The following is a 22,323-nucleotide window of genomic DNA, read 5'->3' on the forward strand; positions in this document are numbered from 1 at the left end:
CCGTCGGAAAATTCCGACGGAATTCCGAGGAATTATGAATTTCCGAGGAGTTATTTCCGAGGACTTTTTTCGTCGGTATGTCCTCGGAATAACGTTATTCCGACGACATACCGACGATTTTTTCCCTCAGTATCCCGATGTTTTCTTGTAGTGATGTGCCCCCAAACATTTTCTAAAATTAATAATTTTACTAATTTTTCAAGTGCACCCATAATAATTTGTAATATACATCTACTGGAAAACTAGATAAATCCATTTAACAAAATAAAAGTAACTCTTAACCCATTCAAGAAACCAATGATGGTAAGCTATAGTGCTGAAGTTGTCTTTTTGTATAAGTTCTATCATTTCAGTTTGAGGCCAAACTGGATCTTCGAAAGCGTGATGTTAATATGATCGATCATATGAGTTTGTGATAGACCTTTTGAAAGGGAAGTGTTAAGCTGGCTCATACATGAAACGAAGAAGAGAAGATGCAATTAGTAGACTTGTGAAGAAAGACTAAGACTTGTATAGAAAAGAGAATTATGCATGTTGTTAGGTGTATGAGGGATATTAGGAGAGAGAGATAGAAATTCTTGTCAAACCCTCTGTTTATATACTATGATCGGTGTTGATCAATATGTTGTGTTGTTCTTGCCATATACATGCAAACACACAAAAATAAGGAAACATCTTGGTTGTTAGATTTTTTTGCTTTTATACGGGAAAATTGGATCTCATCAGCCTAAACATTTGGAATAGTTTGAACTTTTGGATGGCTGTTTTCAGGTTCCTATGAACTTGTAACTAGAAATTGACAAATTGTCTGTTTTCTTATGATTATTTACTATACTAACTTTAGTAATGTAAAAGATAATGGGAGCTTAATTAGATCATATATGTGGAAAAAGGTACTGGGAAGGGGGTAATTACTAAGCATTTTATAAATAACTAATGTAGTAAAGAAGTCGAAATATATACGTTAATAAATTATTTGCTTATTTTATTATATATTTATATTTACTTTAGATATTTTTTTTTGTGTTTTATTAGAATTATTTTAATAAATATAAATTTAAAGAAATCAGATAAAATTGTGAATTTGCACTAAAAACAAAGTCGGAGAAAAAAATTTATATATACAGTTTGGTTATAGAAAAATTGATGGTAAAAATGATATAATTAAATTACTTATAATTTACTTTGATATTTGATTTAACTAATTTAGGATGATTAAAATTAATTTGAACTACTTAAATGAGATTCTAAAATAATGGTAAACGATTTGTCGCATAAACTAAATTTTAAAACATTAATAAAAAAAAACTGTTATATCACTATATTAATTTTTATGTTGGCCATCTTTAAGAAAATTCAGGTTGGGCCATAGCCCAGTTTTTAATTTTCGGACTATATACCACTTATTATGATACTGTGCACCCCTAAAATAGAAAGAAGTAGCTAGATACCATAGCCATAGGCAATCTTATAAATTAAAAGTCAGAAAAACACAACAATATCACTTTCATGGTGACATGTGTCGATACACATGCAAATTTGAAATTCCGGATGGTCTAGTCTCACCTACTTTAATAGTCTAGAATATCCATTCCAAAACCTTTAGGAAATCAATTATACCAATCAGATAATAGAAACAAATAATTACGTAATTGACTAAAACCTTTTTAAAAGTAAGCATTTCGGACCCACGAAAAAAAAAACACTCTTCCTCGCCAGCGACGCCTTTCACGTTTCCGTTTCCGTTTCACCAAACGTAACATAACATAATACGAAACTTGCTTGATCCATCTTCGAGATTCGCAGTGATGGCGTTTTGGAGGCTGAGCTCTGGAGACGCCACGGGTTTCAAGTTCCTCTTCTCAATCGCTTCCCTCTACGCTCTAATGGTGGCGATTGCTTACTGCGTCCTCCATATGAAACACATCTCCCCGCTCCCCTTCGACGCGCCTCTAGATCGATTCTCCGAAGCCAGAGCCGTCGAACACATCCGCGTCTTGGCCGAGGAGATCGACGGTCGTCAGGTGATTCGACGTCGTTTCATCTCTCTCTCTCTCTCACGCTATCTCCTTTTCTGATAATCCTTAATTGGTTTTGTTAGGAGGGACGACCTGGGCTTAGAGAAGCTGCAACGTACATTAAATCTCAGTTGGAGATGGTGAAGGAGAGAGCTGGGCCTAATCTAAGGTGACTGAATCAGAGATATCACGAGTTGTTTAATGAAGATTTGTCACTTCACATGCACTCAATAAATAGAATATTAATTGGTTTCAGCATATCAAAAAGAATGTTCTTTTTTTTTATTGATCTGAGATGAAAAATTGAATGCTTGTTGTTGTGTAGAGTTGAGGTGGAGGAGACGCAGGTGGATGGCTCCTTTAGCATGATGTTTCTTGGCCACAACATTTCACTTGGTTACAGAAACCATACTAATATACTTATGCGGTATTATTTTTTTTGTTCTAGCCAGAATTGCAGTTAGCTAGTTACCGTTTGCTGGTAAAGGCAATCTATGTACAGTTTTTTTTTTAGTCTGGCTGAGAATGTTGAGGAAATCAAGGTCTATTGTGTTAAGACTTTCTGGTTTGTATTTATTGTTCAGGAGACTTTAGGCCTTCCTTGTTTGTGTTACTATTTTATTCAGTCATCAATAGTCTGCAACATTGAATAGTTGTGTCCCCACTTATTAATGCTTAAGCATTTGACCAATTTTTGAACTCCTTGCAGTATTTCGTCGATGCATTCTCTTGACACCGATGCATCTGTATTGATGAATGCACATTTTGACAGTCCTGTCAACTCCCCTGGAGCTGGTGACTGTGCGTCATGTGTAGGTGCGTTTGGTACATTTCTTTAGTTCTAGGCCAATATATCATGGTTGTGTGTTTTTTTCTATTTGCAGCATCACTGCTTGAAGTAGCTAGACTGGTAGTAGATTCAGGCTGGGCCCCGCCTCAACCTATAATTTTTCTCTTCAACGGTGCTGAAGAGCTTTTTATGCTGGTAAAACATTTATGGTGCTTAGTACTGTTTCACATGGGATATTGTTTTATTTGGTAAATAGGATGAAGTTTATAGCATAGTCAAGGTGCTGAAATTAAGCTAATACTTTGCATGGTTGTGTGGCTTTTTGTCGTTTGTTTAGGGCTCACACGGCTTCATGACGCAGCATAAGCTGAAAGACACCATTGGAGCTTTTGTAAACGTGGAAGCTTCTGGGACAGGGGGTATTGGTAAGATCTGATCTATGTTTTATGAGTATTCCCTAAGACATGTCTGTGAAAGTATTAATGAATAATGCCTTTTTACTTATGGCAAGTTCCTTTCCCTGCTAATCTATTCCTCTACATGAAAATGATGTTCGTAAGTTTGATCTTCTCTTTAGCTTCTGTGATGACTGAAACAAAAAAAGCTTATCTTTAAACATGTGTCTAGACCACTGCCTTGAACATGTAGAAAAACTTCTCTTACAATATACTGTCTCTAGAAATTTATGCATACACATTCGTTATCCTTTAGACACTAGGAAATATGTGTATCAGGTTTATTTGTGATAGTATCAAGTCTTTGCTTGTCAGTGAGTAACTGTTTTGAAGTTTTTTATTGTGCTAATTGCTCGTACATTTGACTTGATGTTGATGGTTGACAGATCTGGTCTGCCAATCAGGACCTGGATCGTGGCCTTCCAATGTCTACTCTCAAGCAGCAACGCATCCAATGGCGCAGAGTTCTGCACAGGTCTCTCTCTCCCACTCTTTTGCCCTATGATAGACATGCACGCTCACACACAAATCTGCTCTCTTTTTTTCCCAAGTGATAGTCGGTTCAGTGATATACTGTGTCCTACCATTTTGTTTCGTGTTCATCTGCATCACTGACTGTAAGTTGTTCTGTGAAATTCCCCAGGATGTTTTCCCTGTTATTCCCGGAGACACCGATTACAGAATGTTTGCAGAAGATTATGGCGACATTCCCGGGCTAGACATTATCTTTCTTCGAGGCGGTTACTACTACCATACTTCCTTTGATACAGTTGACAGAATATTGTATGCATCATTTTGGTATATATAATTATGGTTGTACTTTTCCTTACTATTGTTTATTATTTAGTACCCCTCGTTTCACAGACTATCTTTAAACCAGACCTGGAAGCATGCAAGCACGTGGAGAAAACTTAATCAGTATACTTAAAGCCTTCACGAGTTCTTCTAAGCTGAAGGTTGCTACTGAAAGAAAGTCGCTTGACATGGATGCTAACAGGGACATGGTTGAAAGAGCTGTTTTCTTTGATTACTTAACACTGTTCATGGTGGGTGCTTTTGACTCTGTTCATCATTTTCTTATAGCTTGGTTACAGTCTCTTGACAAGCTGAAATCACGAAATCTATCAGGTGTATTATCCAAGAAGAGTGGCCATGGTACTGCACAACATTCCAGCCGCGTTGTTCTTTCTTGCGCCTTTCTTCTTGTATATGCGGGACCCTGGTATACACCCTTTGTTACCCGTCTTCTGGGCTTTTTTGAAAGGTAAAAATATGCAATCGTATATTTTCTTAATCTTTTATTTATTTATTATATACTCCTTCCTCCTTGTGAGGTGTTTCGGAGATTCAACATTTTTAACCGTTGCCTGATAGGATTTATACAACATACCGCTGGGATTTTACTTGGTGTCATATTCCCAGTTCTCTTTTCAGTCGTCAGATTGTTCTTTGCTTATCCCATGAGCTGGTTGGTTTTATATCCCTTTTTAATGCTAAATTAAGGTGTCTAGAATGTTGATATTTATTGGTAGGGGAGACTTACTATACTTGTTCTGGAAATGCAGGTTTGCTCATTTATACTTAGCTTTCCTGATGTTCATCCCCTGCTCATTTTTTGGTCTTTTACTTCCAAGAACTATTTATGATCGTGTCTCACACTGTCAAGGTGTTTCATCTAAGAAGATTATGAAAGTTGTAAAGTCCTTATTCTTCCTCTTGGCTCACTCGCATCCCTGTCTATTACTAGAAAATAATTTTCAGCTATGATCTTGCAGGAAACATCTGATGAAGCAAGGTTTTGGGGAGCATTTGGGCTCTACGCTTTTGTAACATCGGTATGCACTTTTGTTTGATCATCTTAGTTTACCTTTTACCTCAAAGTTCTGTTTCTTGTTAGGCTGATCCATGAGTAATTGGATAAACGTTTTCAGGCATATTTCTTCGCTGGATTAAATGGAGGATTCATGACATTTGTAATCTGCATTTCTATGCTACTGGGGTGGATTGCTTTCTATGTATCTGTCAAGTCCTATGGCCATGATTCAATCAAGTAAGACTTCTTGTCTTTCAGTGAACTATGAGTGTTGTGCTAACATTATCTAACCTTTGTGACGTTGAGGATAAATTTAACTTGAAATTCTTTTGATAATTCCACCTCTGATATTTTATAAACTTGATTTAAACATAGTCGAGACTTCCACCTCTGATAATTCTTCTTGGTATATGTTTTCTAGACGACATATCTTTCTTTTAAACTCTTGTGTGATAAAAGTTCATTTCATCCAGGTCTCCCATGTTTTATGTGATAGCCCTTGTTCCATGCCTTCTGTATTCTGTCTATTTTAGTGGCATTCTTGCACTACTTCTGATTGAGAAGACAGGAATGATGGGAGCAGTTCCACCACCTTATGGTTAGTTTTTACTGAACTCGATTCTTTCCGAAAGCATCTCTGGTTTCAGCTTATCGATTCACGGCATTTGAGAAGGCCTGTTGCAATTGCAAGTCAGTGCTAAGATAATTTCTGTACACGATCTCGCTTTGCAGGTTTTTATCTTGCAGATGTAGCAGTAGCTGCGGTCACTGGAATTGTCACTGGCTTGTGTGTGGGCCCAATAATACCAATTTGTGGTCGTTGGCTAGCCAAAGCTTCGATCTTGAAATTCCTGCTGCACTTCACTGTGGTTATGTTGGCGGTATCATCACAGCTCTTTCCTTATAGCAAAGATGCACCGAAGAGAGTTATACTGCAACACACATTCTTCTCTGCGGGTAGCCCTTTACTCACCCAATATGGATCTGCTATCCTTTTTTGGCGTTATTGATGTAAACCTTCTCTTACTGAATCGAAGTAAATTTTCTAAATGTGCCTTATATAGGTGGAAATGAAATCACAGGTTCAAGTTACGATTTAGCCGTCATTGATTCAAATTCAATGGAGTTCGTTTTTAAACATGCTCCGGAGGTGGCAGAGAAGCTTCATGCCGGCTCTTCTTTTTCACTGGGAAACGCTGAAGTGTCTCCTCAAGAAGCTTGGCTGGTACGTTAGTTAGACTCCCTCCTCTCTTACATGCTGTAGTCAAGATAGTAAGGTGTATTCAGCTTGGAGTTAAAGAATTGAATGGTATCTGCAGGCACTTTTCCCTATTTCTTGTGTAGTAACAACAAACGGGAGGTTCCCTGCCAAAGCCAACAAGATTTTGGAACGATATAGCCAATTACCGCACTTAAAAATTCATAAACCGTCAACAACATTTGATAACGGAACTCGCAGGGTTCATCTGGAACTCTCTCTGGGGTAAGTTGGATTAAAATCCATAAAAAGACTCCAAAAATAAACTTTTTGTTGGGTCTTGTTTTGCTATTTACTGTCGCCATATTCTATTTGCAGGTCATTGGAAGAGATCTGGGTCTCGGTTCTAAACGTAACCGGACCACTATCAAGATGGTCTTTTGCAGATGGCAAACCTCCAGGTCAGACACAAAGACCTCTCCATTTTTCTCTCTCTTTCTAATCCATTTACTAAAAAATCCAGTAAAAACCGAAATGGCCTTGTCACTGCAGCTCCTGAACTCCCATCGGGTGGTCCTCCGTCTTATATATTGAGACTGAGTGGCAACAGCAGTGAGAAGTGGATCTTCTGGTTAGAGGTAACACCAAGTTTTATGTTCTAGAATCCCTTTAGTTAAGGTAAACGGGACTGAATCCATGTTTTGATTATGGCAGGCTAATAGCGAAGAAGAACTGAGAGTAGACTTAGCTGTTCTTGATCAACGTGTTGATGAAGAAACTAGACATTTGAAGAGTCTTTTCCCTGGATGGTCTGATGTCATTGCCTACAGTAGCTTTCTTTCTACTTACTCCTTTTAGTCTCTCCAAAAGAATAATAATCACGGACGGGGGCATAGAGTTCAATGTTTTTCTTGATTTATTTATATAAGTAATATTTATGATTTTTTTAATAACATGGTCGCTATATTTGATTATGATTTATCTTTGTTGATATTCTCCAGCAACAATTTTAACCCTTTTTACACAACATAAAGAGACAACGGAGAGTTTGAATATCAGTGTAACAGAGTCTAATAATGCTCATCTACGTCAGTAAACCAACTTTCTGATGTAAATCTTAATAACTTTTATATGCAAAGTGTGTTTCTGATGGAACATGAAACTAAGGAGACTTAAGGATTCAAAAAGTTGAAAGAAAGAAACAAGCCTGACAGCGTTTTGTCATGAAAGATTAGGTTAGTTAACTTTCTGTACAAGTAAATTCAATAAACCAGAGATTTGAAACAGTGATGTGATCTTTGGTCAGACTTTGATTTGGATTTTAAGTTGGATTATCATTAACTAAAGAAAGGAGAAAAAAGGAAAGTAAAACTGTAACAAAAGATAAGTCGGCTTTCACTTAATAACAAAAATATAAATTAAAAATAAGGTCGGTTTATCACTCAAATTACGAAATCATTATCTCGACCTTCTACTAACCTAAGGTCTTCTATATAAGAAACGAATACGCAAACCAATTTTCCAAAATTTTCCTCACACCACAAAAACAAAAAACAAAAAAAGCTAAACCCTTACCAATCTCTCTGTCTCTTTCAATTCATCATGGCAAGAGCTTCTAAAACCATCAGATTCATCATCGTGTTCCTCTTGATAACGTTCTCTCTGTTTCCTTGCGAGGCACGTACTCGGTTCACTCATTCTGATTGCACGAGTGATAAAGTCGACAAAGACGAGAAGCAACTACAAGACCCTCCCAAGAGATTTATTCAGGTGGAGAAAGTTTCAAAAAAGCCACGCCCTGGTCGCTACCCCGCCAGGGTTGAAGACCACGTCAACTTTTTCATGGAGTCTGAGCTCTTCACTTTTCCAACAATGATGCGTAATGTCGAAGCTTCTCTGCGTTGAAGCCAAAAATCTCATCGTTTCTACGTTTAGCTTTTTTTTTGTATTGTTTTCGTTAGAGTCTGTTTATTTTTTATTTATTTTATTTTTATTCTAATAGATAACCAAAGCGTATATTATCAGAAATTGTTAAATCCACCTATAATTTTTAAAAACTAATAGCATTATTCCACTTCAATACTCATATTAATAAGATTTTCAAATTATAAAATTTATGTATAAATTTCTATTAACAATTTAACATCAACGAATTAATTTATATGATTAGAATTTTAAAACTTTACACAGATAATGGTCTCTAGGGGTGGGCACTTTACCCGATATCCGAAGCCGCATCCGAACCCGATCTGAAAAACCTGAATCGAAATCCGAACCAAAGTAGCAAAATATCCGAACGGATATTAAATTAAAGAGATTGGATATCCGAACCCGAACGGGTAATATCCGAACCCGAACGGGTAATATCCAAACCCGAATGGATACCCGAAGATAACCGAACATATGTATAATTAACCATATATTTCTAGTTTACATCTCTCATTTTATATAAAATATTTATATTGATACTACACATACTTTAAGTTTATATGATATACATAGAATTACTGAGAAAATGATTTGTTACTCACTTGAAATGCATGTCAAACTTTTTATTTCAAAAATAAACAAAAAGTTACATCCAAAATTTAAAAACAATAACCAAATTAATGTCTTTTTAGTTTCAAAATGTTATGTCCAAATTTATTAACCATTCAATCTACCAAAAATAAAAAATTAGTTAAGTGAAAGTTATATTTTTAAATACAAGAAATTTGAAAAATGCCAAATTTAATTTTTTTTTCAAAATCTAAATATCCGAACCCGATCCAAAATTACCGAACCCGAACTAAAAATACCCGAACGTCCACCCCTAATGGTCTCCGTCATATAAATGACCAAATAGATATAGTAAATAAATATTTATGATATAATTTAATTTTATGTATAATAGATTTATCTTTGTTGATACAGTCCAGCTTCATATTCTAATGCTCATCTCTAATGTCGAAGCTTCTCTCTCGAGGATGCGTTGAAGCCAAAAAGTCTCAAGATCGTTATTCGCTTAGCTTTTTTGTATTGTTTTCTTTTGTTGTTATGCTCAATAGTTTCGTGTGTTTAAGAATATCGAATTTATATTGATACAAAAGATAATTCCGTGTCGATTATTACGTAAAAGTAAAAGAGACTAGAGAGGGAGAGGCAAACTCATCGTTAGCTTGAGACTTGTTCGTATTGTTGTGAGGAAGCACCCAATCGAGAACCACATCTCTAAAACATAACTATATTATGATTATGTATAACATAATGTATACTTTAAGCGATAGTTAGATAAAACTAAAGGTATGATTATTATCAGGGGAGAAACTTTTTATAATGAGTGCACTAATATTGAAATTTGATATATGGTGTTTGCAAGTTTGAGAAAAAGATTTGGAAATTTTTAATTTTTTTTATATTTCGCCTATCACGTTTTAGTAGTTATGGATTTAGAGATTTAACAAATAAAATCGAAAAGATGAATCAATAACATATTACAGTATAACCTCTTTAAATTAATATACACTAAAAATCTCTATAAAATAATATAATTTTATAGTCCCAAATTGAGTTTTTGCTTCATTTAGTATATCGATAAATTAATATCTCTATAAATTAATAAAAAAAATATAGTTTTGGTGTAATCTCAACATTATTAATTTATAGAGGTTTCACTGTATAATCAAAACAATAATTGTGTGAAATAAAAAAAAAGTATAGCTCCTTTAAATTCAAAAAACAAAGTTGCATAATAAAAGAAATCGAAGGTTATTCGACCCTCTAAAACACATAATTAGTTTAGAATAAAAAAACCCAAAATAACATAAAGCTTGCATAACATAATAAATTAAAGTCTTCAACTCTCTTGAAGTCGACTCAAAATGCGCTGAATGAAATCCTGAAAGTAAATAATTTTTTTTTAACTTCAATACTATTAACATTAATACATGTGTTTATATGCAAGAAACATTAACTGGGTTTAATCTTAGTCATCATACTAAAGTTTCATCGCTTTGTCGTCTTTACGGATCTGTCGACTTAATGGCAATAGATTAGATGGGTTACTGTTTTTAATAGAAACTTATAAAAGAATAAAGAAGTTTTATTGATGTTATGATTATATTGAAAGGATTGATAAATCAACTAATTGAACTTGAAGTTGAAAGTTTATCACGTAAAAGTATTCGTCAAAAAAAGCGTAGATGGTATAAAGTTCTTTTAAATGAATGTCGATGTAAACGCATTAAATTTACAGTTTAGTGAAAAATGTTCACTGCATAACATCTAAACTTTTTACTAAATAAAAATTTCTCGTCAAACCACATCAATTTTTTCTCCTTTTAATATAAGGATAACTTTTCACAATTTTCTCTACTCAAACATTAAATGTTAATGGGCTAATTCGTGAAAGCCCAAAAAGTTATTTTGACAAAATAAGGCCCACATGAAGTAGGGTTTCGCAATTTTTGAGGGTTTATGCCGTTTTGCACATATATAGTCTCTTCACAACTATTTCTCTATCTCTTCTTCTGTTAGCCGCAGCCATGGTAACTTGCTTAAGCTTCTCACATCATCTCTCTCTTAGAATCGCCCTTCTGATTCTGTTTTTCTGTCTTGCAGGTGAAGTACTCGCAAGAACCCGACAACCAGACCAAGTGTAAGCCCTCTTGAAAAACAAACTTAACTCAGCATCATTTGTCTCATTTTTGTAGATTTTTTTTTGATGTATATCTGCTTTTGATCTCTGCAGCTTGCAAGGCTAGAGGATCCGATCTTAGGGTTCACTTCAAGGTATACATGTTCTTCATTCATTCTCTCTTTCTCTCATTTGATTCCAATGTAGCTAGGCTTTACGATTAGGTGAATGGTAGCTTCTTCGTTCTATAGTTAAGTAAAACCTGATTGAGAAAAAGCAGAGTTCTGTAGCAATTTACAGATCTCACGTATACTTCAGGGACATTGAATTGGTCATCGTGATTGGGTGAATCTTAGTTTCATTTTCTTATAACTATAAAGATTCAGTACATGATGGTACATTAATTATATATTAGTGACTTTTGACTTTATAACTATATTTGTTGTATTTTGCTTACAGAACACTCGGGAAACAGCGCACGCCATCAGGAAGCTACCATTGCTCAAGGCCAAGAGGTACCTTGAGGATGTGATAGCTCACAAGCAGGCTATTCCCTTCACCCGTTTCTGCAGAGGTGTTGGAAGGACTGCTCAAGCTAAGAACAGGCACTCCAATGGTCAGGGACGTTGGCCTGCTAAGTCTGCTCAGTTCGTTCTTGATTTGCTCAAGAATGCTGAGAGCAATGCTGAGGTGAAAGGTTTGGATGTTGATGCGCTCTTCATTTCGCACATTCAAGTCAACCAGGCTGCAAAGCAGAGGAGAAGGACTTACCGTGCTCACGGAAGAATCAATCGTAAGTTTTTGATAATTTGTCTTTGATCTTACTTACACGTGTCTCTTGTATAATGGGTTTCCTTTCTTGATATGCAGCTTACATGTCCAACCCATGTCACATTGAGTTGATTCTGTCGGAGAAGGAAGAGTCTGTCAAGAAAGAGGTAATAAGAGTTATACGGTGTCTTAATCTCACGATGTTGTTTCTTAATAAGAGTGAGTCTCAATTTGTTTGTTTGTGTTTTTGATTATTGTAGCCGGAGACCCAGTTGGCAGCCAAGTCGAAGAAATCATCTGCCTAAGCTCTCGTTTATTTTCAGTATCTTTTTTTTTTGTTTTCCTGAACGAGATTTTGTTCCCTTTTCTCCATATTCTCAAGACAATGGATAGAGTTAAATGTTGGTCTTATGAATTATTAATCATGGTTACTAGAATCTTTCTATCTAAATCATTCTATTTACCATTCTTCTATGTTATGTTATGACCTTCGATGGTGTAAGAATTGCTCATTAGAAAGTGAACTGGTAACATGAAGTGTTGGTACTTAGTATGTGCAACAAATGAGCATCAAAAGTAAAATCTATTTTGCTTTGCTAAGTTTCTCCGCTTCTAAGTTTTTACTAAAGATTTTCTCATTTACTTTGTCCCTTTCGTTCTTTATACAAAAGACTTGTTCGTGAAAATAGACACTGACTCCGTGGATCTTCTCATCATCTTTCTTTCTCGTTCTCAATGGCTTGGACAATTGGGTCGTCCTCTATGTCCAAGTCGCTCTCTTCATCTTCGTACTCGTCTAGTTCACTAATCATTGTTTGTTTAACCTTCTTCCTCGACTCTCTCCTATGTTTCTTCGGCTGTAGCCTTGGTTCAGCTTGTTTCACACCCATTCCTCCCACTTTGTACCTATCCCAACGATTCTATGATTAGTCCATTATTTAGGCTTTGTGACAATAATAAAGCCTGTTGGTTTCTCAAAACAGTTACCTAACATCGCCTTCCCTTTTGGTTCCAAAAGTCCTGAGTTGAAACTCCTCCCTGACTCTTATCTCATCTAGCAGTTGTAGGTAGTAAGGATACCTTTCCCACTCTCCTTTCACTACACATCCTGGTTCTCCGATATGCAAGCAATCTTTGAATCCACATTTCTCTTCCTCTATCATTTTCCTTATCTAAGCAAAAAAAAAGAGAGAGTCAAATAATCCATCCTTCACAATCAGTCTACATGCGAAATGAGCACAAGACAAAAGGTACAAACCTCAGGGAAACACAAGGCAAGTGAATGCTTGGTTACTTTCAGCAAACTAGGCTGGTTAAAACCAGGAGTATCAGCGAGATAACCACCTTCAGTAATCGGCAGCAGCGACACATTCCTCGTTGTGTGTTTGCCTCTACCACTCCTAGTTGAAACTTCACCAACTCGCTGATCTTCAAACCACTTATTACCTATTATCTGCTTATATATAACCAAAGTTCAAGCCAAGAGAATATTGTAAAACAAAGTTCAGATAAGCACAAAAAGAAACCTTACAGGCTCAAACCAATTCTCTTCTTCAACGTCACCACCACCAGAGCTGCTCCTCAATATGTTGATCAAACTCGACTTTCCAACACCACTAGGTCCAACAATCACAGAAGTCTGATTCCTCAAGACGAACGCAATCGCATCAAGCCCCTCTTTAGTTCCCACACTGCAAAAGAACGGTTCATAGTTCCATCCACGCAGTCTCATCTTCCAAGATTCCAATTCCTGTAACCAAACAAAGATCATTTCTCTCTAATCAAGAACAAGAACAACAAGATCATGTCTCTTTAATCAAAAGCCCTGAAGTATATTTTCTACTTAACAAACTACTCAAACACCATCAACACAACCTTCCAAGATTCCAATTCCTTACAAACATTTCTCTAATCAAAGCGCCTTCATGCGATGAGCTACGCAAACAAGAACATTGTAAACAAAGCTCACTGCTCTTCATTTGAGTATCTAAACTAGCAATGAGTTCTTGCCTCTTCGGTGATGAGTTCACATTTGTTCAAGGCAAGAGTGAGTGGAATCCCAGTGGACTCAGCCTCCACCAAGAACCTAGTGAGAGTAAACGGTTCAAGCTTGGGCTGATCAAGCGAGAAAAGAACAAGCAAGTGATCAACATTCGCCACCGGAGGATCAAGAATCTCGGACCGCCGCTGGAACACATTCTCAATCATCCCTCTCCGATCAACCCAATCGATTGACCCCACGAGAACCTTATCCCCAACCAGCACTCTCCTCCTTATCTTCTTCAGCACTGCTCTCACCACGCAGAGCAGCTCAACTCCGTCCTTAGACGACGACGAAGAAGAAGAACGATCGTCTCCCTCTCCGTCTCGGTCCTTGACGACGACGCGCATGAAGTTCGCCTGAGCGGTGGCGACGGTGCCGATGGCCTGAGAAGGTAAGAGCGAAGGATTGTGGTCGGGAGAGAGAACGGGAGCTAAGGAGGAGTGGTCTTTGCCGATGTGCTTGGCTCTGAGCATGTTTTTGCTCGGCTGGGGTTTTCTGAAGACATCGGGGTTGTCTCGTCGAGCTGAGAGTGTGAGGAGATGGAAGCTGCGGCGGAATCCGATTCCGATTCCGAGTCGAGCTCCGTGTCCGCCGTGGTGAATCGCCGCGCGACGGAGGAAGAGAGGAGAAGAGTGGCGGATGATGGAGAGAGACGATATCTGCATTTGAATATTCTGGAAGGGTCCAAGAATGGCTTCGCTGATGGGAGTGATGATGCAAGAAGAAGAAGATATTAGAATGGGCCGAGTCTTAATGGGCCCAAAGCCCAACTTATATCTGCATAGCTTCTAAAAAGCTTAGCGGTGGAGAGTTTGGTCGTTTAAGAGGATTCGTATAATCTGGAGAAATAGTAATTTACATTTGTTATAACTTACAAACCTGTGGAAGTAACTTAAAATTAAGGTTAGTGACTACCAAGCTGATCTTATTGCGTTTCTGTGTGTTTTCATGTTTTTCTTTATCCCAACTACCGAATGTTTCTTCTTCAATTTTTTCTTAGCGAGGCTGCACGTCCCTGTTCACAACGTAAAGGAGCTTCAATCCTATCTTAGACCAACGATCGTCTCCATGTTTGACTAAATAAAGTGCCTAAGAAAAGTAAGTACTCGTGATGTGTATATTGTGATGAGTCCATAGACTTTCAAATATTCTATATTAGGCAACCTACCGCCAAACAAGATTTCAATCTCACAAAAAGGTTGGTTGGAGCATTGTATGGGTATAATTCTCTTCATTCGTGAAGATTATGAGATGTTTACGTGTATAAGATATCTATACTATATCCCCACTCTACAATATAGTATGGTGATGCATATGAGTAAAACTTAAAGCATAAAACAATTAATTTGGTTATTTATGTCATTTAAAAAAAAAATCTTCACAGTTAAAACTTAAAATTTGTTGAGTCCAAAATACTTTAAGGATTATGAACCACCAAAAAGTGAAATTTTAAACAATGACCGAGTGATACTATTTCCAAATATTTATCAAAAAAATGATACTATTTTCGAATGGTGAACTGGTCACTAAATTGATTTAAAAAGAAAAAAATCAAGCTAACGTCTGAGCATAAATAAATCGTTGTATACCTTTCGTCTAAGATTTCCAAGAATTCCAAAAAGGGATGGAATGTTATCTATAGCCTGAGGTGACTCACGGCCATGTAACATATGTGATTATTGATTATTGGAAATTTGGAATGTTATCTATAGCCTGAGGTGACTCACGGCCATGTAACAAATGGGATTATTGATTATTCTAACTAAACAATTGGGATTTATAATACTAGTTTTAATCGTAAATCAACATGAACCGTCCTTAAAATGGTTAAAATTTGTCAGCATCACACGGATAAAGAAAACGTTGTTAGAAAAAAGAAAAGAAATGTAGGCTATGTAGCTATCGCTTTCGGGTCGCCACTTTTAGATCCATAAATAAATAACAATCGTTCTTTTCATTATGGTGGGTTGTTTAAGTCAAACCTCACAAAGTTGTTTGCTTTGTCTTACTTTTCAACTAATATATTTGAGATTTTGGTAAATGATCATTTACCAAAATCTCAAAGTTTATTTTGAATTTTATTTGTTAATTTTTACTTATTTTATGTATTTTGTGTTTGTTTAGTTATTTTATTAACTAAAATAATTAATAATTATTTTTAATAAATTTACATCATCTTTTTTCACAGTTAAAATTGAACAGTTAGGTCATATTTTCAAGTTTTTGTAATACAAATATCACTTCAATAATTAAAAATATAGTTAAAGTGTAAATGGTTGTCACTTTGTGAAATTTTCCTTTTATTTTCTTCATTGTTTCATGAGACAGAAAATAAAGACTTTTTAACCGCAATGATATCTTCTTCTTTTTTTTTGTATATAGGCTTCACTAACAAAGTATCTTCACATTTAACCACTTCTTATTCAGCACATTATGTATATAAGAATGGGTCCAATAGTATAAAGTATAAACATGTAAGCATTACATTTAAGAACGTTACTAGATTTTTGATCCGCGCTTTCAAAGCGCGGGTTTATTATTTTTTTTTTTTCAATTGACAAATATTTAGTAAATGTCACATTTTCATATATTTGTGTTTTATTTTATAAAAGACTTAAAAACTTTATCTTTATTTATCGTATTTCATTTTAAATGACTATTTATATTAAAAAATTAAACTTTATTTTTTTAATGAATTAAGTTGGTATAACTCTGATAATTATTATGGGGTTAATATTTTAATTAAAAAATTATATACTTTTAATAAATATTTATACTTTTCAATAAAAAAATTCAATTATTTTTATGAATGCTTAAATTATATTAAGAAAAGAAAAAAATAATAATTAAGAATAGTTGAAAAAAAATTATTTGAATTTGGACTCAGTGGTCCAAAGGAAAAAAAAAAGTGAGAACTGAATCTGATTTTTTAATAGGGCCAAATGGCCCAAAAGAGATTTGATTTGGGCTGGATCCAAAAATAATGACCCAATATAGATTTGTATTAATATTATTTAATTGCCCTTAATGAAACATGCAATGTTAGTGAAGGAAACATACCCCTAAAGTAATTATGATAATAGGATCCTGCTTTAATAGTATAAATATGGAATAATTCGCACGTCTTTTGTGTAAGGTTGGCATAAGGCAAAGATTGATCCGAGACCTTTTAGTTAAGTAGTAAGGTGAAGGATTTAAGATGTCAATACTTTTCGAGTTTGATCTACATACAATGCGAACCTAAAATATATTGCTCATGAATATTTATATGAAAACAAATGTTTGCTTATGGTCCATTTACATATTTGAAAAGATGATCTATTTGTAGACTGCACTGTCTGCACATATCTTCAAAAGATTAGTTTGAACTTATTTATTGGTTTGGGATTAATCCTGTATCTTTGAAAAAGGAAAAGATGGATGATAAATGTATATACTCCAGGATAACTAAGAATAAAAGTTCACGGGATAAGATCGTATTGGACTTTTTTTCCCTTTTTGCCTTGGAAACTGACGTGGGTTTGATGTGGTGACAACGCTATTTATTTACTTTAATTTTGCCATACATATATCAGAGTAGAAAACATTATCTTAATTAAAAACAATAAAATTGGTTCGACCAGATTTTAACTTCTGAGTTCTGAATAGTTATCAACCCTCATATGCTCCTGGTTATCAGCTTCTTTTGTTCGGACTTGGAGTGAAGTAATTGTAATTGTGGCAAAAGGATTGTAAACTATTAAAATTAACAATCCATAATCATCACACTCTCTCCTCTCGCTAATCATGCTTTGGAAAATTTAGAAAATATCTAGGCTCTCGCTTGTAAATCCTTAAGCGAACAAAATATCAAGAAGTAGTTTATGAGCATATGTACTACATTGTAGTCATACAAAGAATATATTGTTATTTAGTTCCATTAACAGTATGTAAAATATTATTTCAGTTACTGATGAGGATAGATTGCAATATTGTATAGTAATTTATGAAGTAATAAACCAAACGATCCTATAAATGATATTATGTACAGAAATGTATTCTTGAATGTAAATGAGGTTTTATATGGAAAATCCTCATTCACAAATTTGAATCCACATGTATGAATTGGAAGGTCCAAACGATTCAAAAAAAAAAAAAGGTCCAAACGATTCTCTATAATCTGGTGTATATCTTACAAACTCATAAAGTATATAAACCACATTTTCACAAAAAAAAAACTCATAAAGTATATAAACCATTAGTCTCATCAAATCAGTATTAAGATAGTACTAAAATATGATTGTTCATGGTTAAAAGAACAAGTTTTGTAAATCACATTTCTAAACCACCACCTACTTGGGTATTTATATACATCTATTTTTGAAATCATAATTTAATTGCAAAACCCTACCACAAAAAGTAATCATTCTTGACGATTTGATGAAACTCAAGAACACTTTTTTCTTTTCAGTGAATATAATACACATTTCTAAACGGGTAGTATTTTTTAATCTAAGCTATGATAATACTAAAATTAATTTGTTTCTTCAAGCATATTCGAAGGTTACAAAGAAAGAAGGATAAAGCTGGAAGTGAATAGATGCAATGGCACACGACTTTAACAGAGCCTCATGGTCCCACAGATAGAGACAAAGGGGGAGGGGTCGAAGGGATACGATTGCATGTTCATTTAGACACAAAAGATCTCCACCTCTGCTGAAAACCGACTAGCTTATCAAAATAAGTTTTTTCTAAAGGATTTTTTTCAATTAATCATCAAAAGTTACATCCAGTAATTAATCATATGTACAATACAACTAATGAGTGATTTAAACTATAATAAACTCACATATATATATATATATATATATTATAGAAAAGGCAGGTTCCTTGAATTAAATTGTGGGCAAATTGAAATGAATCCAGTGTTATTGTGCAACATACTAATCCATCATAGATATTGTCGACATTTTCATCTATACATACGATTCTTTCATTTGTTTAGTAATTATTATTGCTCCTTTCATTTTCTTCGTTCGTTGTCCTTGATTGAATTTAGGTATTTGATATGATCACTATTATTATATTCGTAAACTATGACAACGATCACATAACCAGATTTCAAAGTTATGAACAAGAATTTACTTTACAACATTCTATACATTTAAAAAAAATACAAATAAAGAAATGAATATTTTTCTTAAATGAATCTTAATTTATAATAGGAGTTAATAGTACAAGAAAATAAAAATAAATGGAATGTGGACATAAATGAAATATTTTATTTGAATCAAAACATGTCTTGTTTTTTTTCGTTGTCTGAATTAGAACATGTCTTGTGTAATCTAAAGTAAATGGAAAAATATAAAATACATAAAGAAGTAAATAGTGATGGGGGTGAATGTGACGTGGTGACTAGTTGACATTATTATCTTAGAGCGATCCACCGCATGCTGCTTCCTTCCTGTTATTTTGCGTATTTAAATAATTCATAATCTCACGTTCCCTTTTAAATTCCCACCATTATTATTATCAAATCTTCTCTATCTGTCAATGTTATCTTCTCTGCACCAACTTCAACGCATAAACACGACAAGGCTTCCCATATTCTGTCGGTACGTTCAATCTTCTTTATCCTTTTTTTATCTCTGCTATTTCTTTCCGCTTCATTCTATAAATGTCTTAGCCATTTTAGATTTCTATTTTTATAAGTTTCCTCTTTTGAAATGGATCATCCGCTTCAGGTCTGATCACCATCCCCATTGATTCCTCCATTTTACTGTAATTTTTTATTGATTTTGGGATTTCTTCTGTTCATATATGAAAGCACTGATCTTGAGATCTTGACCAAGTTTCTGTTAGAATTTGAACTTTTCATATTTTCAGGAAATAATTGATATTCAAATTTCTTATTGGTTCTTCTTGACTTGGTTCAAGAATTGACTTTTCTGGAAAAAAAATTGCAGAACATTCACAAATTCTAAAGATGGACGTTGTGGGTGGCTAAATCTCCTTCTCTAGCTTGACCTTTTAATGGTATGTCTTCTTTCTTTTCTAGCTGCAATCTTGTAACTCTCTTTCTTTGTTGTTGACATTATCTTTAATCTTGTTTTTTGATAGATACAGAGATGTGTCTGAGAAGAAACAACATTACTTTAACATCAATCTTAGATCCTAACTTTTGTAGAACCGGCGCCAGTGGTATGGGATATGAACTAGATTGTGCTGGACATCATCATCATCACTCATCAGTTGTCTCTACAATAGTCTTCTTCTCCGCTACATTATTCATTCCTTTATCTTTGAAAATCAATATACGTGACGGCTTTCACGAAATTCTTTAATAACATTTTCATACACACAAAAAAACTTACTTTTAGTTAGAAAAAAAAATTGTATTGAGAGATTTGTCTATCTCTCTGTTCAGAAGATTAGTCAAAAATATGCAAGCTTTTGTAAGTGGGAAGAAAAGGGTTGTAGTAAGTAACGGCATGTGTTTCTCCAAAGACAATCTTGATCTTGGTTCTGAGAATTACCGGGACGTCCCTTTAATCCCGGGATTGTCTGATGACGTGGCAAAGATGTGTCTGGCGCTGGTTCCGCGTGCTAGCTTCCCTTCCATGGGACGTGTCTGTAAGAAATGGAGGTATGTTGTGAAGAGCAAAGAGTTTATTACTGTGAGAAGACTTGCCGGTATGCTTGAGGAGTGGCTCTATGTCTTAACAACGAATGCTGGAGGGAAAGAGAGCCACTGGGAGGTAATGGACTGTCAGGGACGTAAACTATCATCTCTTCCACCTATGCCCGGTCCTGCCAAAACAGGGTTTAAGGTGGTTGTGGTTGATGGGAAGCTCCTTGTTGTTGCTGGTTGTGCTTTGATCAACGGTTCTCTTGTTGCATCTTCTGATGTTTATCAGTTTGATACTTGCCTCAACAGGTTCGTCTTCTTCTTGATTTCAGCATCCTTTGTGAACTTTGATCCAATGATTGAGTGTAGTAGGCCTGCGGTTTTGAACTGAACCGAACTCGCCAAACCAAACCAAAATTTTTGGTTAGTTTGGTTAGGAAGACGATTCGGATCGGCATGTTTAGAAAAACTTTGGTTTTCGGTTCAATTTGATATTAGTTCAGGTTTTCAAAAGAAATTATGAACCAAATTTCAAACGGAACTAATAGAATAAACCAAAATTTGAATCAAATTAAATAAACTAACTGAAATTATCCGAAGTTAGCCAAAATTTTATCCGAAAATATAATCAAAATCCAAAATTTCGGTTAGTTTCGGTATAAACTTCTAAAACGAACCAAACTTTTTCCAGTTTAATTTGGCTAGACTTTGGTGTAACCAAACTACCTCAATTATGAGCTACCCGAATTACAAACTATCCGAAATATCCGAACCCGCGTGCCTAATTGAGTGGATTTTTATGTTCAAACATGTTTGTTTTTTTGTAATGAAATCAGCTGGAGCAGACTAGAAGACTTGAAGGAAGCACGCTATGACTTTGCTTGCGCTGAGGTGAATGGGCTTGTTTATGTGGTGGGAGGTCACGCTGTTGACGGTGAGAGTCTGTCGAGTGCAGAGGTGTATGATCCAGAGACTGGTATATGGACTTTCATAGAGTCTCTGAGGCGTCCGAGGTGGGGATGTTTCGCTAGCGGCTTCAACGGGAAGCTCTACGTGATGGGTGGGAGATCTAACTTCACCATTGGTAACTCTAAACTTGTTGATGTGTATAACCCTCAGTGCGGCTCCTGGTGTGGCAACAAAAACGGTTTAACTGTAAGTCTTTTTTTAGCTTTTGATCATTGAGCATTAGTATGATTGAGTTGAGTCTTTGGTTATGTATGCAGATGGTGACAGCTCATGTTGAAGTAGGAAAGAAGCTGTTCTGTATTGATTGGAAGAACCAGAGGAAGATGTCAGTGTTCAATGCAGAAGATGAAACTTGGGAAGTGGTGGCTCTTCCGCTTTCAGGAAGCTCCAGGGCCGGGTTCCAGTTTGGTAAGCTGAATGGGAAGCTTCTGCTTTTCTCATCTCAGGAAGAAGCTGGTCGCAGCACATTAATGTATGATCCGGATGCTGCACCAGGCAAGCAGTGGATGACATCTGAGATAAAACTGTCTGGTCCGTGCGTATGTAGCGTAACAATCACAGCCTGATTTGATGTGATCTTACTGATACCATTGTGGTCGGTACATTTTCTACACGAATACAAAATCAAAGAGAGCATTGTCTCTTTATAAGTTGATACACTGGTTTTAAATAAAGTGGAGAGTGTTTTGTTTGAAACTGCTTTAGTGTTGTTGTGGTGTTCCTCCACTGTTTGTTCCTTGTAACATATGATTGTGTTGATTTATGTTTAATTTGTGATGGTAATTTCCTAAACGATGTGGATTAAACGATGTTGCCAACATGTAATCGTAGTCTTAACTGTGGGATGTTCTCTATAAACCAACCATGACCAAACATGAAAAAGCACTATATCAAAACTGGTCTTCTAACATGCGTCTGTAGTTTTTAGCTTTCGTTTGGAGAAGGGATTTCAAAAAATGGGATACTCTTCGGAGATTATCAACAATGTAAGATCAGACCAGCCGGTGAAGAGACGTACGCCTTTGCCTCTTCCTTTATCTTGA

General features: G+C 35.4%; 4 protein-coding genes and 1 non-coding gene across 8 annotated transcripts; 4 read left to right on the plus strand and 1 right to left on the minus strand.

Annotated features, from left to right (window-relative positions):
- The first annotated feature begins 1,395 nt into the window (after nucleotides 1–1,395).
- LOC103831169 (endoplasmic reticulum metallopeptidase 1) lies at nucleotides 1,396–7,560 on the plus strand. Its single transcript, XM_009107035.3, has 21 exons — nucleotides 1,396–2,024; nucleotides 2,102–2,187; nucleotides 2,344–2,445; nucleotides 2,728–2,834; nucleotides 2,903–3,003; nucleotides 3,146–3,233; nucleotides 3,650–3,738; nucleotides 3,907–4,046; nucleotides 4,144–4,309; nucleotides 4,392–4,527; nucleotides 4,638–4,731; nucleotides 4,829–4,958; nucleotides 5,039–5,098; nucleotides 5,195–5,313; nucleotides 5,550–5,674; nucleotides 5,809–6,033; nucleotides 6,141–6,301; nucleotides 6,396–6,559; nucleotides 6,653–6,735; nucleotides 6,827–6,912; nucleotides 6,989–7,560. The coding sequence occupies exons 1-21, from the start codon at nucleotides 1,809–1,811 to the stop codon at nucleotides 7,130–7,132; spliced, it is 2,622 nt and encodes an 873-aa protein (XP_009105283.1). The 5' UTR covers nucleotides 1,396–1,808; the 3' UTR covers nucleotides 7,133–7,560.
- Nucleotides 7,561–10,684: 3,124 nt separating this feature from the next.
- Nucleotides 10,685–12,124, plus strand: LOC103831171 (60S ribosomal protein L17-2). The gene is made up of 6 exons (XM_009107037.3): nucleotides 10,685–10,800; nucleotides 10,874–10,910; nucleotides 11,004–11,044; nucleotides 11,349–11,682; nucleotides 11,760–11,827; nucleotides 11,921–12,124. Exons 1-6 carry the CDS (start codon nucleotides 10,798–10,800, stop codon nucleotides 11,963–11,965), a joined length of 528 nt encoding a protein of 175 aa, XP_009105285.2. The 5' UTR covers nucleotides 10,685–10,797; the 3' UTR covers nucleotides 11,966–12,124.
- LOC117127016 lies at nucleotides 11,160–11,292 on the plus strand. The gene has a single exon (XR_004449776.1). It is a non-coding gene; the product is annotated as a small nucleolar RNA snoR74 (small nucleolar RNA).
- A 48-nt stretch (nucleotides 12,125–12,172) lies between the features above and the next one.
- Nucleotides 12,173–14,416, minus strand: LOC103831170 (small ribosomal subunit biogenesis GTPase RsgA 1, mitochondrial). The gene is made up of 5 exons (XM_009107036.3): nucleotides 13,671–14,416; nucleotides 13,192–13,410; nucleotides 12,919–13,113; nucleotides 12,648–12,832; nucleotides 12,173–12,566 (listed from the first exon to the last, which is right to left on the minus strand). Exons 1-5 carry the CDS (start codon nucleotides 14,367–14,369, stop codon nucleotides 12,374–12,376), a joined length of 1,491 nt encoding a protein of 496 aa, XP_009105284.1. The 5' UTR covers nucleotides 14,370–14,416; the 3' UTR covers nucleotides 12,173–12,373.
- A 4,358-nt stretch (nucleotides 14,417–18,774) lies between these two features.
- On the plus strand, nucleotides 18,775–22,072 carry LOC103831172 (F-box/kelch-repeat protein At1g67480). 4 transcript variants are annotated; one of them, XM_009107039.3, is made up of 5 exons: nucleotides 18,775–19,427; nucleotides 19,650–19,719; nucleotides 19,804–20,620; nucleotides 21,148–21,466; nucleotides 21,538–22,072. In XM_009107039.3, the coding sequence occupies exons 3-5, from the start codon at nucleotides 20,127–20,129 to the stop codon at nucleotides 21,844–21,846; spliced, it is 1,122 nt and encodes a 373-aa protein (XP_009105287.1). In that variant the 5' UTR covers nucleotides 18,775–19,427; nucleotides 19,650–19,719; nucleotides 19,804–20,126; the 3' UTR covers nucleotides 21,847–22,072. The 4 variants fall into 4 exon arrangements, with proteins under 4 accessions (XP_009105287.1, XP_009105289.1, XP_009105286.1 ...); XM_009107041.3 differs by having other exon boundaries at nucleotides 19,810–20,620; XM_009107038.3 differs by having other exon boundaries at nucleotides 18,775–19,298.
- The last annotated feature ends 251 nt before the right edge of the window (nucleotides 22,073–22,323 follow it).

Source organism: Brassica rapa, chromosome A07 (assembly GCF_000309985.2).
Source record: "Brassica rapa cultivar Chiifu-401-42 chromosome A07, CAAS_Brap_v3.01, whole genome shotgun sequence".
NCBI lineage: Eukaryota > Viridiplantae > Streptophyta > Magnoliopsida > Brassicales > Brassicaceae > Brassica > Brassica rapa.